This window comes from Heloderma suspectum, chromosome 6 (genome assembly GCF_057233095.1).
Source record: "Heloderma suspectum isolate Gila_16-S chromosome 6, 16-S_ref, whole genome shotgun sequence".
Classification (NCBI taxonomy): Eukaryota; Metazoa; Chordata; class Lepidosauria; order Squamata; family Helodermatidae; genus Heloderma; species Heloderma suspectum.
Genome location: NC_139463.1, coordinates 1,722,274 through 1,737,630, shown reverse-complemented (window position 1 = coordinate 1,737,630; position 15,357 = coordinate 1,722,274). Strand labels below are relative to the sequence as shown.

Below are 15,357 nucleotides of genomic sequence, written 5' to 3'. Positions count from 1 at the left end.
GCAGGTAGTGTTGGAAGATGCTGACCATTTGGATCCATTCTAGTCTGGGTTCAAACCCGGTTTTGGTCCAGAAACATACTTGGTCACCTTGGTAGATAACTTATGCTGGTGAATGGATGTGGGGAGCATGACCCTGCTGGTTCTCCTGGAACTCTGAGCGGCTTTTGATTGACCATGAAACCCTCCTGGGTCGTTTATACAGGCTGGGCACAAGCAGTAGTGTTGCAGTGATTCTGATCCTTCCTGGATGAACGGGCCCAAAAGGTGGTGCTTGGGTGTCACAAGGCTCCACCTTGTCCCTGTGCTTCTCAACAACTACATGACGCCATGGGGGAGTCCTTCAGAGGTATGGGCTGCAGTGCCACCCGTATCCCGATAATTCTCAACTCCGCCTCTCATTTCCAGCTAATGATTTCAGGGAAGCTGTTGAACTCCTGAACTGATACCTGGGGGTGGTTTGGGGATGGATGAGGCCAAACAAGCTGAGGCTTAATCCAGACAAGGTGGAAGTACTGTGGGTAGGGGAACTAAACAATCTGGAGAGAAGATCACATCTGGTCCCAGATGGAGATGCACTGCCCCTGAAGGATCAAGTGCACAGTCTGGGTGTGCTCCTGGACTTGATGCTAACTAGGGAGGCTCAGGTGGCCGTGATGGCCAGGAGTACTTTTTACCAGCTTACACTGGTATGCCAGTCGCAGCCCTATCTGGAGGGGAGGATCTTGCCTTCGGCATTCATGCTCTGGTGACATCCAAGCTGGACTATTGTGACGTGTTGTGTGCGGGGCTGCCTTCGAAGACGGTTCAGAAACTTCAGTGGGTGCAGAATAAGGCCACCCAGATATTGGTGGGGATGGGCGGTCAGCTCATGCAACGCCAATACTGTGCCAGCTGCATTGGTTGCCAGCACGTTTCTGAGCCCAGTTTAACGTGTTCGTTTCAACCTGTTTGATGGGCTGCCTTCTCCCACCGCAGCTGCCCACACTCCAAGGTCAGCAGCAGAGGCTCTTCTCACCTGCCTGCCACTGAAGGGAGTGCAAGGGAGAGGCCCATCTCAGTGGTGGCCCCAGAGCTCAGGAATCAACGTCCCTCGGGGGTTGCTCAGGCCCTGACTTTGCAGGTCTTCAGGGAAGCTCTGAAGACCCATCTTTTTTTGCTGGCCTTTTTTCAAGTCTGAGCCGTTGTGAAATATGGATTTAAATTTACCCAGGACCACTCAGTTGATCAGGCTGAGAGGTTTGGGATCTGATGAGGTGGAGAAGAACACACACACAAGATGCAGATGAAAGAAAAGGAGATTTATTGAAATAAAAGGAATAAGCAAAAGTAGAACCTCCCCAGAGAGTTGCACGCTCTCTGAAGCTTAAGAGGTTGCACGCCTCCTAGGTACAAGCTTAATTACAAAGAAATCTCAAAGAGGTTCAGGCTCTCTGAAGCTCAAGAGGTTGAACGCCTCTTAGATAAGAGCCCAAAACTAACAATCCTCAAGAAGATGTGCCCTTCTCTGAGGCTTAAGAGGTTGCGCGCCTCTTAGGTAGGAACTTAGTTACCCAAATGTGGTGCATTAAATTACTAAATATACAGTTAGCCCCTGTTTGTTGCTCAGCTCCAGATCGGTCCACGCTGCAAATGGCCCACTGAGGCAACGGTAATTCAGTGTCAGCCAGACCCAAGCCTGCTGTGTTATATCCTAAACCCAAACAGTTAAGCGTGACAGAACAAAGATAACTGCCTTATCTAAGCCCCGGACAGTAAAATCCTTTCCCTGAATTTTACCCAACACATACTCACCACACGCTATCAAGTACTTGGCCAGAGCACTTAATACATGTCCCATAGATTGAGGGTACTGTTGGTATGTGCACATACAAACGATCCAGATGCAACCACGCCCCTCCTGAACAATGGCAGCTTCAGGGGTTTTATACCCTTTTCCCTCGTTGGGGCTCATGAGATCAGAGAGGGGTTCATTATGTTCTTTGTTGATAATACATCATGTTCCCAATTTCCAGGATTGACGTTTGTTGAAGACAGACTGACATCTCCTTCCAACTTGCCAACATTTCTCAAGGTCGTTTCTGTGCTCATCTTGGGCTGTCCTCCTCTTTTATTGGCCCATTTCCATCTTCTGTAACTGATACTTTGGCAAAGCACCCTCACCTGGCCGTCCTGCAATAAAACCATTCATTCTCCATTTATAACACCTCCCCTTCCTGATCTGGGCAATCCACATGACATGGACTGGTTTAGAATGTTGACCTTTCTACATTTCATAGTGTGCTCAATGGACACTTAAATGTTTGGGGTTACAGAATACATTTCAGGATGTTTACAATTCAGGCTTGTATTCAGAGTCAAACTTTGCATTCTATTTCTTTTCACACCACATTTGTTACATTGCAAAGAAAGCAAGAGTACACTGTGGCACCTGAAGTCTACAAGGTTATCTACTAGGAGCAGAAAGAGAAGTTATAGAGAGAAGCAATCTTTGTGGACAAAAATCAAGTAAAGGTGGATTTAAGAAATAAGAGAAATTAATAAAAGCAATAATATAAGATATATACTTAAATATTGAAGGGAAATATATGTAGATATAAGGAGATATTAGAAAGACAACTTGAAGAAAAATAGGAAAAATAAAATCACGCAGTGTCACCGTTGGTCTTTATTGGCAAGTTTTGTTTGCGTTGATTTTAACTGGCAATCTCTGTTTTTACAGATTTTGTTGTATCCACTTTGTGTGCTTTTCACCTTGCATGCCACCTTGAGAGGGTTCCACCCTTAAACGAGACCGAGAAGAAATGTTGGAGAGATTTCTCCAGCAATGAGAAGCAGCACATGCAGAATTCTCCCTTCTGGACAACACGCTACTGCTTTACACAGACAAAAAGATGTGGCACCCTTTGGACCCAGAACTCTGTTTTCACATACTCCATAAAATCCCTAGGCTATTCCTGAGACACCCCCGCCCCTCAAAGACCAAAACTATACCAATTCCAGCAGTGTGTGCATGCATAGCACTTCCTGCACAGTTGCTGAGGGACATCGATGGAATTGTGTATCAGGAGCATTCAGGAATGTAGGGCAAGTGTCCAAGGACTGGGAAGAGCAGGGGTGAATTTGAAATGGGTGGGCACACTGGCAAATTGTAAACCAGGACTGAGGGCTGTTAGCGGGTCCTGAACAGGTGGGGTTCTGGGAGCACGGATCAGGACAGAAGTGCATTATCTGAGAAACAGCATGAGAGCTCAGCTTGTTCCGTTTGCCATGCTATCCCCTGAAGTATGAGGACTGCATAAGGAGGCGTTCCTGGTGTGAACCGGGCAGGCTTGTCCAAGTCCATGCAAGGTTGGCCTCCCGCTGAGCCTCATTTCAAAATCTGGGGATGTCATGTCGAGGGGGCGGGGGGATAGAACGGTTTGCTCAGTGATTTGTGCACCAATTTTCATCAAAACCTCCCCGCTTTGTTGCCTTGCCCATGGGGGCAATTGGACACCGCACAGACCACCACCACCCCTCTCCAGGCAGAGAGAAAGCCTGCCTGGTCCTGTTTGGCACAGAAACAGGCAAATGGTCCACGCTGATCGCCTCACCCCTGTGAACATCACAGGAAAGTTGACGAAGCTTGTAGGTGAAACCCCTGGGGTATGTGGATTAGTGGTGGTGACCGCTCCATGCACTTTTAGCCATTCTTCTATGTGCAGAGGGATGGAAGGTTGCCTTCTGCCCCGCCTGCTGCCTCCTTTCCCCCCACGCATGCCCTGTGGGTAGAACAGAGCTTCGATTCCATGTTGGTGATCAAAACCAGTATTTGGGTTTCGCTTTTTGTTTGTGGGATCAGAGACTAGGGACACACAAGTGCAATGGCCCACAATGAAGAGACCAAGCCGCGAGTGCTCTTCCTTTCTTTCTGGACCACAACCCCAATCCAAGAAGCAGTGGCGGCTTCACACCTTGGAGAGCTCCTTGAGAGTTCTGAGTGGTTCTGATTGAAACCCGGAACGGATTCACTGCCCCACTGACATTGGAGCCACCAGCCTCCGCTGCCAAGAAGACACCACAAACTCCAAATAAATTATTCAAACTCTCGGATCACGTTGAATCGTGGATCTCTTTGCATCAGCTGTGGGGCAAATACCAATCTTGGTGGGTAGCAAATAGAACAACCCCATTTAAGGCTGCCTTGTATTTGTGCACCGGACAAGTGACCAGCTGTACTTGCCCCATGAGGGAAAGGGCAGCCAAACCAACCAAGGGGCTGGAGCAACTCCCTTATGAGGAAAGGTTACAACATTTGGGAACTGCATAGCTTAGAAAAAGGGGGAGTAAGAGAGGACGTGACAGAGATGAATAAAAGCATGCATTGCTCGTGGAGAAGCTTTTCTCCCTTTCTCCTAATACTACAACCCCAAAGGGATCCTCCCATGAAGCTCAATGGTGGGAAATTCCAGACAGACAAAAGGAAGGACATCTTCACACAGCACATAGTTAAACTATGGGATTTGCTTCCACAAGTGGTTGTGATGGCTGCCAACTTGGACAGCTTCCTGCGGGGATTCAACAAATACACAGAGAAGGCCATCCGCGGGCCACTCCTCACGATGGCAGCATGCCTTGGGATGCCAGCTGCCGGGGAACAGGATCAGGAGGGCGCCTTGCGCTTCTGCCCTGCTTCTGGGCGTCCCGTAGGGGCACCTGGCTAGCTGGTGTGTGAACACAGTGCTGCTAGGGAGGCCTTTTGGTCTGACCCAGCATGTCTCATGTACTTATATGTGGAAGGCACAGTCCATCTCACACAGATCAATGCAACCTGTATAGCTTCAGGCTTCACACTGCAAGAGGCTTAACTGCCCCATGGCATGCATGGAGCAGCCCAAATGCCAAGGTGCACGTTTATCCTTGTGGTGGTGTGTTTGGCCTCTTCCCGCTGCCACACCCCTCCCCTGTACGCCTCCTGCCCCTCCTGCCCTGCACCACTTCAGGGCACGTATCCTAGTGCTGGCAAAGAGGAGCCCTGACGGCCTGGGAGCTCCGCTGTGCCTCACAGTGCCAGAGAGCCGGCCACATTTCCTCGCCCTGCTGCAGAAACCTATGGCAAGGGTGTGCTACGCTGTTGCTGGATGCGCCCATATTCCGATTAGAGAATAATAACTTGTCAAAGATATATATGATGTGTGTTTTCTTTCCAGAAAGACTATTGGAATAATTCATCAGCCTCTTTGGCACTATTGTATTTTGGGGGGGGGGGATGTTCAGAGAAGAGGGGATGGATACAATAAAAGGAAGCAAAGGCTGGAGAGAGGGCGGGGGGAGAGAGAAAGGAATCCTTTCCCCCCCTTGGCATTGCGTGCCTTCACATTACTCTGCTTTGCTCTGGCATGTCTTTATTAAGGGGTTCTTAATAAATTCTTATCTGAATTTATTGTCCATTGGGAGATTGACAGCGCTGCCACCAAAGAGGCGGGGAGAGCCTATTGCTATTGCTCAGGGCAGGTGCTCTTTAGAGACCGGACGTGGCGATCCGCTCGCTTGAAATTCCTTATGCAAGTGAGCCAAGCTGCACATTTATCAGGGGAGCCCCCCCCCCCCGAGTTGCTAGCCCAAATGGCTGCGGCGGGACCTGTCCTTGCGGATCCCACACGTATGGATTATGGGAGTGATGCCAGACAAAGCACTCGGCTGGACGCAGCGCTGGGGCGTCTCTGGGCGGCGCGGCGGGGGAAGCCTCCGGTGGTGTGGCCCTGTCGCCTGAGCCATCCCAAAGCTTAGCGGGACTGCGCCCGCCCTTCTGAAGGGCAGCCCGGGGCGCCCCTTCCCCAGCCCTCCCCAAGGGGCCGGTCTCCCGGCCGCCGGCTCCTTTGGGCGCGACGGCGGCAGGCCGGGGCACGTGGGCTCCGGCCGCCGCCATCCCGGCTGCTCCTGCACTCTGCGCGCCGTGCTGCGGGCGACCCGCGGCTGGGCGGGATGGGGCTCGCTCTGCCTCGCGGGCCCAGCTCGGCTCCGGCGGCCGGGAAAGGCGGCGCGCCGGCGGCGGGGCTGCGGCTGCGCCTCCTGCCCGCACGCCCCCGCGCCGCGCTCCCGCCCCGCACGGGGCGGCCCCGGGGGCGCTCCGGCCAGCCCCCAAGGAGGCAGCCGCTTCCCGGCAGACCTCGGCGCCCAGCGGGGGCAGAGCGCCGCGCCGCCGCCGCCAGGCGCTCCGTCGGCTCCTCCTCGCCGCCTGCGCGGGCGCTGCTGCGGGCGAGAGACCCCGCCCGGGCCTCACGCGGCGGGCGCGGCGGCTCTCGGGGCCCCATCGCAGCTGCGGGGCAGGGCAGGCGCGCGGCGCCCCAGCCCGCGAGCCCCGCGGCAGGGCGGCCCTGCTCCCCGCAGCGCCCCGAGGGCCAGCAGGCGGCGCCGCGCCGCGCCTCCCCGCCGCCGCCCGGCGGGGCTCCGCGCAGTCCCGGGCGGGGCGGGGCGGGGCGAGGAGGGCGGCGGCGGCCGGCAGCGCGCGGGAGGCCTCTCCGGCGCCCGGAGCGCCTCCGCCGCCAGCAGGAGACGGAGCCCCGCCTGCGCGCGGCCCCGCCTGGGCGGCGCGGGTCGCCGGCAGCCTTCCCCGGGCCGGCGCCTCTGTGCGGAGCCGCCGCGGGCCCTGGAGCTGCGGATGCGGCTTTCCCGGCCATCCCTTGGCGCCGCGTAGCTGCGAGGCAGAACAGATGCCCAGGGCTGCGGTCCTGCGCGCGCTGCCCCGGGAGCGCGGCCGGCTGAACGCCGTGGGGCCCCCTTCTGAGGCAGCTCTGACCGGAGCGAGGATCTCGTGCCGCCCGCCGGGAAAGCGCTGGGCGCGGCAGGGGACGGGCCTGCGGTGCGTAGCGGTGTGCGGCAGCGAGCCGGGCCGGGAACATGCGGGCTCCCCGGGACAGGGCAGGAGGCGGGAGTTCGCGAGACAGCGGCCCTAAGCGCGGATCCCTTCCAGGCAGGGCGCGTCCCGTTGTTAGTGCAGTTACACCCCTCCCCTTCCTCCAGCGGAACTCGGGGCAGTGGTCATCGGGTTACCCCAGTTTTCCTGACAACAACCCTGAGAGGTAGGCCAGGGATACTTAGTCCAGGGCCCCCTGCTACGTTTTAAGGCTGACCGGAGGTTTGAAGCCAGGCCTTCAGGGTCCAAACACAGCCATCTTTCCACTGCCTCACAGCACACTGGTCCTCAAAGACATAGAATCATAGGGTTGGGAGGGGCCTACAAGGCCATCGAGTCCAGCCCCCTGCTCAGTTCAGGACGCCCGATTCCCAGGCAGTCACCCATCCAAATACTAACCAGGGCGGACCCTGCTTAGCTTCCGAGATCAGACAAGATCAGGCACATCCCTCGGAGGGGGCCTGTTTCTTTTGAAAAGGGCGTGGGAGAGGGTGACCCACACATGAGTGAGGGCCAGCTGCAGCCCCTCCTCAGCATGTGGTGTCAGGTGAGCTCAAGTGGGCATGGAGAGCAAGCCCCTCTGGGGGGAGAGGGAGGGAGGGAGCCTCCAGTGGGGTGGCTGAAGGGGATGGATGAAGAGCCCTGGGCCAGCTGCTGGGCCAGACCCCAAGGGCCCACCCAGTCCTGCCTTTGCTGTTTCCATAGCGGCAGAAGCCAACCAACCCCAAGCCCCCGCCCCCGTTCACCCCCAGCACCTGGCACTCCCAGTCCGCATAGGGAGGCCCCAGTCCACTGTTCCATGACCCATGTTTCCCACGTGTGTGGGTCTCTTGCCTCAATTAGGGCATGACTCACTCCAGGACAGGAAACCAGGTCTTTTGCATTTGCATCACAAAACAAGCCCTGCTGGATCAGGCCAAGGCAGGGCCTCTAGTTCAGCATCTTCTTCTCCTCGGTGGCCAACCGGATCCAAGTAGATGATGGAGACAATGCTGTCTTCTGCCATTTGTCTCCAACAGGCATCCTGCTGCAGAGCGCCTTCTCCTCCAGTAGGCCTACAACTGGTGCAAAGGAGCAGGACTGCCATGGAAGCTTCTGGAGCTGGAGACCTCAGAGTAGGGATGTTAGAGAATTCCGCCACGGACTCCAGGGAGGCCGGATTCTTTAGAATCCCCCCCCCCCGAGTCGATGGCGGAACGGAGCAATCCCCCCCGCCACCTTGCGAAACTTCCCCGGGACGGATCCTACCTGTTGTAGGCCATCTGCGGCCACAAATGGTGGCCCCAGTCTGCGGCCACCATTCCCCTCGCTACTTTAGCCGCGATAGGCTACGTAAGTATTTACGTAGCCTATCACGGCAAAGAGCAAGGACGCAAGTGGCATCTGCTACACCATTTGCATCCCTGCTCTTTTCGTGATAAGCTACGTAAATATATACGTAGCCTATCACAGCTAACGCAGGGCCACAAATGGCGTAGCGCCCGCCATTTGCATCCCTGCATTAGCCGTGATAGGCTACGTATATAATTACATAGCCTATCACGAAAAGAGCAGGGAAGCAAATGGCGTAGCGGACGCCATCTGTGTCCCTGCTCTTTGCTGTGATAGGCTATGTAAATATATAGGTAGCCTATCACGGCTAACGCAGGGATGCAAATGGCGGCTGCTATGGCAGCCACCATTTGCAGCCACAGCCCGGCAGCGGATGGAGGTCCGGCTGCGGGCGGCCCCAGCCAGTGGCTCCATGGACTCGCTGTGGAGCCGGCCAGGGAGGATTCCAGGGGGAGGGACAGATCGCCTCCCCCCCACCGTGGATGCCCCAGAACATCATACATCCCTACCTCAGAGCCAAGCGAGGAAGATCTCTGAGTGATCCTCTGAGGCCAAACTGGTCCGTCCTTTGCCTGAATAAGGAAAGTCGCTGACTCTTCCTGGCAGTGTGCTTGAATTCCTGGCTGGCTCCCTGCACTCTGCAGTTGCAGCCATTGCCATTAACAACAGGAATTGGGTCTCCAGTGGTGTTTGCCCAATCGGCAGAGCTCTTCTCTTGGCAGGGGGGCCCCCTGCCCTTTACACAGATAAATGGGCCCAAGGTGGACCCTGCCTCCACCCCCCTCCAGCTGGCACTGACAAGCCCTGCTGCTCCCACAAAGAGCTGAGCTGTGGAGCTGCCATCCCAGCTTTTGTTTCCTTGGCAACCAGGGGCTGTGGGACACAGGCTTAACAGCAGAAGCAGCTCATGTAAATAAGGTCCCTGGCAGTTGAGTTTCACTCTAACACCACACTGGCAGAAGGGCATCTACCCAAGGGAGCCGCTCCGCTTAAAAAGGCATCAAGCCGCTGACCTGTAAAACAGACAAGAGTAAGATTTTGCCAATGGGGTGTGTTTCTTCACATCTTGCCTTTCAGTCTCCTGAAACTTCAGCTGCACCAGTACAAAAGGGCTGGCCTTGCTTTCTGCCTCTCTTTCTCTCTCCCCGTGTGAGCCTCCATGAAAGCTGGAGGCTCCTCACCAGTGGTGGAAAAGGTGCCCCAGACCTGCTGAGAGGCACCTCCAGGCATCTACTTGGCCAGGGCCAATTGGCACTTGGGAACATTTGTAGTCCATTCTCCAAGCTCAGAAGCTCTACCTGGAGTCCTCCAGGTGATTTACAGCAGATCTCCAAGGGTTTCTGACTACACATGCCTTAACAACGGCAACACCAAAAAGCCATTTTTCCTCCTTGGTTTAGCTGCTGAAATCAAGAAATCTTGGCAGTAATAAGAGTAGAGGTGTGAGTAAAACGGTTCCTGTGCAAGCTCCAGTTTTGGTGCTGAAAATATATTCCTGGGCTGAGCATGTGCTCAGATGCACCTTGTCCTGTAATGCTGTGTCTGTGTTCTTGACCAATTATTTTGCACCTAGCTCCAGTTCGTGGGCCTCGGAGTTCTAGAGGAAAAACAGAGTAGATCCTGCAAGCCTAAAGTCTGCCCATCCCTGCCCAAGAACACACAGGGGGGTTGTAACCAGACATGCACATACACACCATGCCTGATACAAGTGGAAACTTACTTGTCCTCTGTGCCTGCTTCCCAACTTGCCAATCAGGGTGCACCTTTGCAAGTGCAAAGGTATCAGATGTGTAAATTAGAACTGTCACCTGAGTAAAGAACTCTTAGTTGAATGATAATTATGAGTTTTAATTAATGTATTACATTTTCTACAAGTAAAACATAGTGCTGAAGCAAGAAATACACATCCTTAGTTTTTAGAAGATGTCTGTGCATGCTGCAGGAGGCATCACCTTAGAAGAGGCATTCTGGCTTCTGTGCAAAAGAAGAAGGCATGTATGCCTCATCTAAAATGGCAGTCGCCATGCATGACTTTGCTAATGACACGTATGTTTTAAATATGTACATATATTTAAAGAAAATCTGCTGCACTTAGTAGATCAAAATGCTTTTAACTGATTCACCAATTTATCAATTCACCAATTAAGTATCTGAATCCTAGGGTAAAATTGGTCTTTATAGGATGTAGATAGCTGTACATCCACTGGGGCAGAAAGATCACAAGGTCTGTTAAGCAAACCTCTACACTCCCTTGATATTGCCACAAGAAAATCTGTCCCAAATCCAATCCAACCACCCATTCTGCTGTTCCTGTAGTAGCACCACTGTGCAAGGGGCTGTACTGAAATGCCATGCTCCCTGCACAGTGGCTCCATGATCCTGTATTTGGCAGTCAAGACTGATATATAGGATAAATTAGAGGTAGGAAATTAATAGAGATGGTGAGTGGAGGTTCCAGATAGCAATGGCAGAACAGGCAAGGTGAGCCTTACAAGTGAAGCAGCAATGCAGGAGATTGGAAGGCAGTATCGGTCATCTGTATCTGCCTCTCTTTGACTGCCACCAGTGTGTTTCCCAACTCTCCCCACCCACCATCTCTTATCACCCCAATGGGGCTGGATTCACTCCAGGAGTCTCTTTTGCCTGGCTTATTTCTTAACAGCAGACCATGTGTCTCCTTCCTTCCTCCAGTTGCCTTAGAGTATCTATGAGTTCCAGGAACATATGCAGCAAAATTGCAAACTGCCCATCAGCAATTACCTGCTCCCTGCCCTGGATACCTGCTAATTATTTTCAAAGAGCCAGATGGTGTAGTCATAAAATGCGGGCCTCGTACACAGACACACGCGCACACATGCCCACAAACACAGAGCCACAAAAAATGGCCAGATTTGCCTCACAGGAGCATAGGGATTAGAAATCAAGTTCCTCGCCAATTAATTAGTAATTACTTTGTTTGAAAAACAAACATTCTGGTAAATAAAAATTGCATTCGGTGGCAAGGAGAAAGTGATGCCAGCAGCAACAGCTAGTGTGGCAGGTGTCCCTGGTTGCTGCTAAGAAGTGACACTCAGGTCCTGGAGCAAAGACAATTGCATCATGAGGGTAGTGGGGTTGAGTGGCTAGATCAGTAATCTTTATTTAACAAGATAAGGTTCCTATTCTGGGTTTTACTGCTGGCCTGAGGTGACCTTCAGCAAATCATTTTCAAATCACTTCCAGAGGTAAATTAATTAGATTGAGGAGTGTCTCTGGGTCGTGGCACAGAGCAGCAAGACCTCAGCGTCGGCAAATACATGGCAGCTTGATATAAGGAGCCATCTTTCCCCAAGTTAGACCAAATCTTCCTCTTGCCTACTGGGTTTATCCTAAGTGGAAGTAGCTCCTTGGGATCATAGCCAGAGAACTTCCCCAACTCTTTTCCTTGCAATCAGCAGCTGCCGAAAATGGCACCTGAGGCTTCAGGTCTGCAAAAGATGTTCTCTGCCATGGAGCTCCAGGACCCTTGTAAACTGTGGTCAACAAACACACTGTTTCTGGTATCTTATCTGCACAATTCCAATAGCTCTGCAAAAATGCCCTAAGCACCTGTTTGCTTCCTTTATTTCAAACGTTTATATCCTGCCAGGCAGTTTAGTAAATAAAACAAGTTCAAACAATTAAAGTGTTGGTCTTAAAAGAGCAATAAATCTTAAAACATATCAAAGACAACTAAAACCCAGTTATTTTCCACAGCTCAAGGAAAGCTTGCACTTATATTAAAAAATATTCTTCCATTTGCTTTTTAAAAGCTGGAAGAGCGAAGCAACAACAAATATCTCTGGGGAGAAAAGTCCACAACGGAAAAGCCCTGTCTGAGCCACTCATCCAGTCGACCTCCCTGCTCAAGGCCGGATACAAGTTTCTCTAAATGTTTAGGCGAAATATGCCTCCCTGCCCTTTCCACCCATTGGTGCTAGTCCTGACCACTGGAGCAATAGAGGAGAAGCCTGCTCTATGTTCTGCACAATAGCCCTTCAGATATTTGAAGGCAGCTATCCTGTCTCCCCTTCATCTCATGTTCTCCAGGCTAAACATGCCCAGCTCTTTCAACCATTCTTCATAGGACTTTGTTTCCCAGACCACTCAGCGTCTTGGTCACCCTACTCAGCCCAAGTGCCAGTTTATCAATGCCCTTCATAAAATGTGCTGCCCAGGAGTGGACACAGTCCTCCAAATGCAACCTGGCTAGAGGGAATACAGAGCAAAGTCTCATACCTGCTTGGCTAAAACAACAGCTTGCCAGTTTGAGCACTTTGGCCACCATTTGGTGGTTAGTCAGATGCCTCAGAGTGGCTCAAGCAGTCATGGCCCTCCCTGGGGGTAGTAGTTGGCTCCTGGAAGAACAGGTGCTGGACTTTAGGCTTCTCATGGCTAGTAGCCAGCTGTGGGCCTCTCCTCCATCATCCATGTGGTCCGCTAATCTGTCTTTTGTAAAGCCCTTGATACAAGTAGTCTTCACAACATCCTGTGGCCATGGATCTTCTCGGTGCCAGGAAGGATTCGTGCTTCCTTTGATGCATGCAGACATCTCTGCAGGATTCTGTACTAAAGTGAAACGGGGGATCTCATTGGGTTACAGCCCACCCCCCAAACCCAAGCAGAGATGGCGCACACAGTAAGCACCCACTGCCTGCCAAAAAACAAACAGATGACAGGCCCCTGACTGGAAGGCCTATTCTAGAGGCTTCAGCTCTGAAGACGACAAACTCCAAAAGACACAGAGAAGAGGAGGGGGTGCAAAAGAGCGAGCACGAGCACCCCCGACCGCAGCATCCCGCTGCGTGATCCTAGTTGCTCAGTATGAAATAGCTTATGAATGGGTGCAGTTGAGGGAAATGATGTTGAGCGTTTGCCTAGAATACACAACAGACGGTGGGGAGGGGGCGCTGGGAAAGTTGCGGCAAGGTCCACCCAACCCCCTGATGGAGACCGCGCCGAGCCAGCTTTATAACACGATTTGCCAACTGACAAGCAACTCTCTCGTACCAATTTGGGTCTCTGATTTGCCAGCAACTTTTTAATCCTTGAGTTGTTGTTGGATAGATTAAAGTGTCTGCTTCGATACAAGCTGCTGGATGGAAGCATAAATATATCCATCACTTATTCTTTCAGCACCACGGACAGAGACGTCGGTGCACATCAAAGATGCTTCCAGGAAAGGAGGCGAGAGCCATGCATGCAAATGACCCTCCAGCCCTGTGGCCATTCAGATGTCTCTCGAAAGGATGGCGGAGGAGGGACGAACCCAGTCCTGGTTTCTGGGAAAACACAGCATGGATGTTTCTCTGGAAATGTTCGCTTTTCTCTGAGTCTTTTCTGTACCCTGATTTAAAGAATTCATGCTTTAAGGCCTGACTGATAGACCATAAGTGGGGTCAGAAAGAACCATTTGCCAGGTCAAGCTCGGCAGGGGCGGGGGGCTAAAATGTGTTCCCTTTAAGGCTCATTCCCTTAAGCCATCTGGAACTTGTGCTTTACTAAACATACTCTACTTCAGGGGTGGGCAACCTTGGTGGCTTGAGGAGCCACCTTGCCCCCCCCCCCGCAGAACCCACCGTGAGCTGCATGCCTCCCCTGCTGCCCGAAATGGCTGCACTGCCACTGGAAGTGGCCGTGCGGGAGGCGGTCATGAGGCCAGATGGCCAGCGATTCTGCTGGGAAACAGAGTGCACCAGGAGCACACGCCTAGTTTCCCAGCAGCATCACTGGCAACCCGGTGGCAGCCACAGGGGACCTAGCAGGGACTGGAAACAGAGCCCATGGGGGCAACATGCATCCCGCAGGCCAGTAGCTGCCCACCCCCATTCTAGTTAGTTTTTAAGGAACCCCATCAGATCCCCCCCCCACCGCCCAGTCCCATCACCTCGTTCCTTACTGCAGGCTGTAATCCAAATGATCAAGCCACTGACAGGCATGCAGCTGAAAAGCCCTTGCCCTGCGAAGGGGACGGGGGGGCTGCAGCTTTCTCCCCCTGAAAGGTTCTCTATGCAGGCAATGCAGGGAGCCATGGGGTGTTTTGAGGCACTCGATCAGTTCATGCAAAGCAACGGTGAGGCCCAAGAGGCCTGGCTGCTCCATCCCCCCCACACCCACGGGGCAGACAATGTGCCCCAGAACCCTTTGCCAAGCACTCCACGGCAGATGCTCAGGGATTCCTAAGCAGATTTGCATGCTGATGTGGGAAGTACTCCCTGACGACAAAAAGTCTTGGTTTGGAATATAAGACAGGCGGCAGCCTTGCAGCACCAGACATCTAGCCCTGCACCCTGTCTTGGACCACCGGGCAAGATCTCTTGGAAGCCCACAGGCAGGGAATGATTGCTGTGGCTGCCCTATCTTGTTTGCCCTCCTCCTCTAGGGATGCAAGATAGACTGCCTCAGAACAGGGAGGCTCCATTCAGCTGTCAATTACCACTGGCAAACCTACTCTCTGTTGGGTTACTCATTCCGAATGTCAAAGATCTGCAAGGTAAGGATTCTGCTGGCATTTTACTGAATGGAGGTGTCTCCCAAGGTCAGACTTACAAAATTCCCAGGCTAAAGGTTGAGTTATCCTGCCTGGAAGATGCACAGGAAGACAAGGGGGAGGCCAGCTCTGTGAGAGAGGGATTTGGGTTGTAATCCCGTCTCTTCTCGGTGCACGCTTGGTTGATTGTGTCATCCTTCATCAACTGCCAGGCACCTTGGAGTGGACGTACTTCCATTCAAGCAGGCTGTCACAGCAAATCCTTTTTGCATCGAGCCATCAAGCACAGTTGCACCTGCCCCGCGGTGAAGCTCCCTTTCACTCAGAGGGATTCTGCGATACCCTTCTCTTTCTCCACGTTCTTCAGGCTGGAGCCTGGGCGGCAGGTGCTGAAATGAGCACCCCCTGCATTGCCATTGCCCAGTGAAGGCACGGTGTTCAAGCTGCCAGACCTGCTGTTGCAAGAGTGGGACACGGTCGTCGTCGGAGGCTTGGAATTGGCTGAGAATTGGGTTGGGCCTCTGAGGCAGCTGATTGATATGACCCACCACACACTTCAGGCCATTCTTTCTTTTAAAAAGAAAAACCGATAAAGGGAGCCCCGTGGTACAGAGAGTTTATC

The 15,357-nt window shown here is 53.0% G+C and overlaps 1 protein-coding gene across 1 annotated transcript; it reads left to right on the top strand.

The window, feature by feature from the left end:
* Positions 1 to 4,523: 4,523 nt before the first annotated feature.
* Positions 4,524 to 13,615, top strand: LOC146340365 (uncharacterized). The gene is made up of 4 exons (XM_084807099.1): positions 4,524 to 4,685; positions 5,437 to 5,547; positions 5,832 to 6,841; positions 13,382 to 13,615. Exons 1-4 carry the CDS (start codon positions 4,524 to 4,526, stop codon positions 13,599 to 13,601), a joined length of 1,503 nt encoding a protein of 500 aa, XP_084663225.1. The 3' UTR covers positions 13,602 to 13,615.
* The last annotated feature ends 1,742 nt before the right edge of the window (positions 13,616 to 15,357 follow it).

Coding starts and splice junctions, on each gene's coding strand:
- LOC146340365 (XM_084807099.1), top strand. CDS start 4,524: ATGGCTGCCAACTTGGACAGCTTCCTGCGGGGATTCAACAAATACACA. Junction 4,686..5,436: donor GCCCTGCTTCTGGGCGTCCC/GTAGGGGCACCT, acceptor GTCCATTGGGAG/ATTGACAGCGCTGCCACCAA. Junction 5,548..5,831: donor GCTTGAAATTCCTTATGCAA/GTGAGCCAAGCT, acceptor GCCCTCCCCAAG/GGGCCGGTCTCCCGGCCGCC.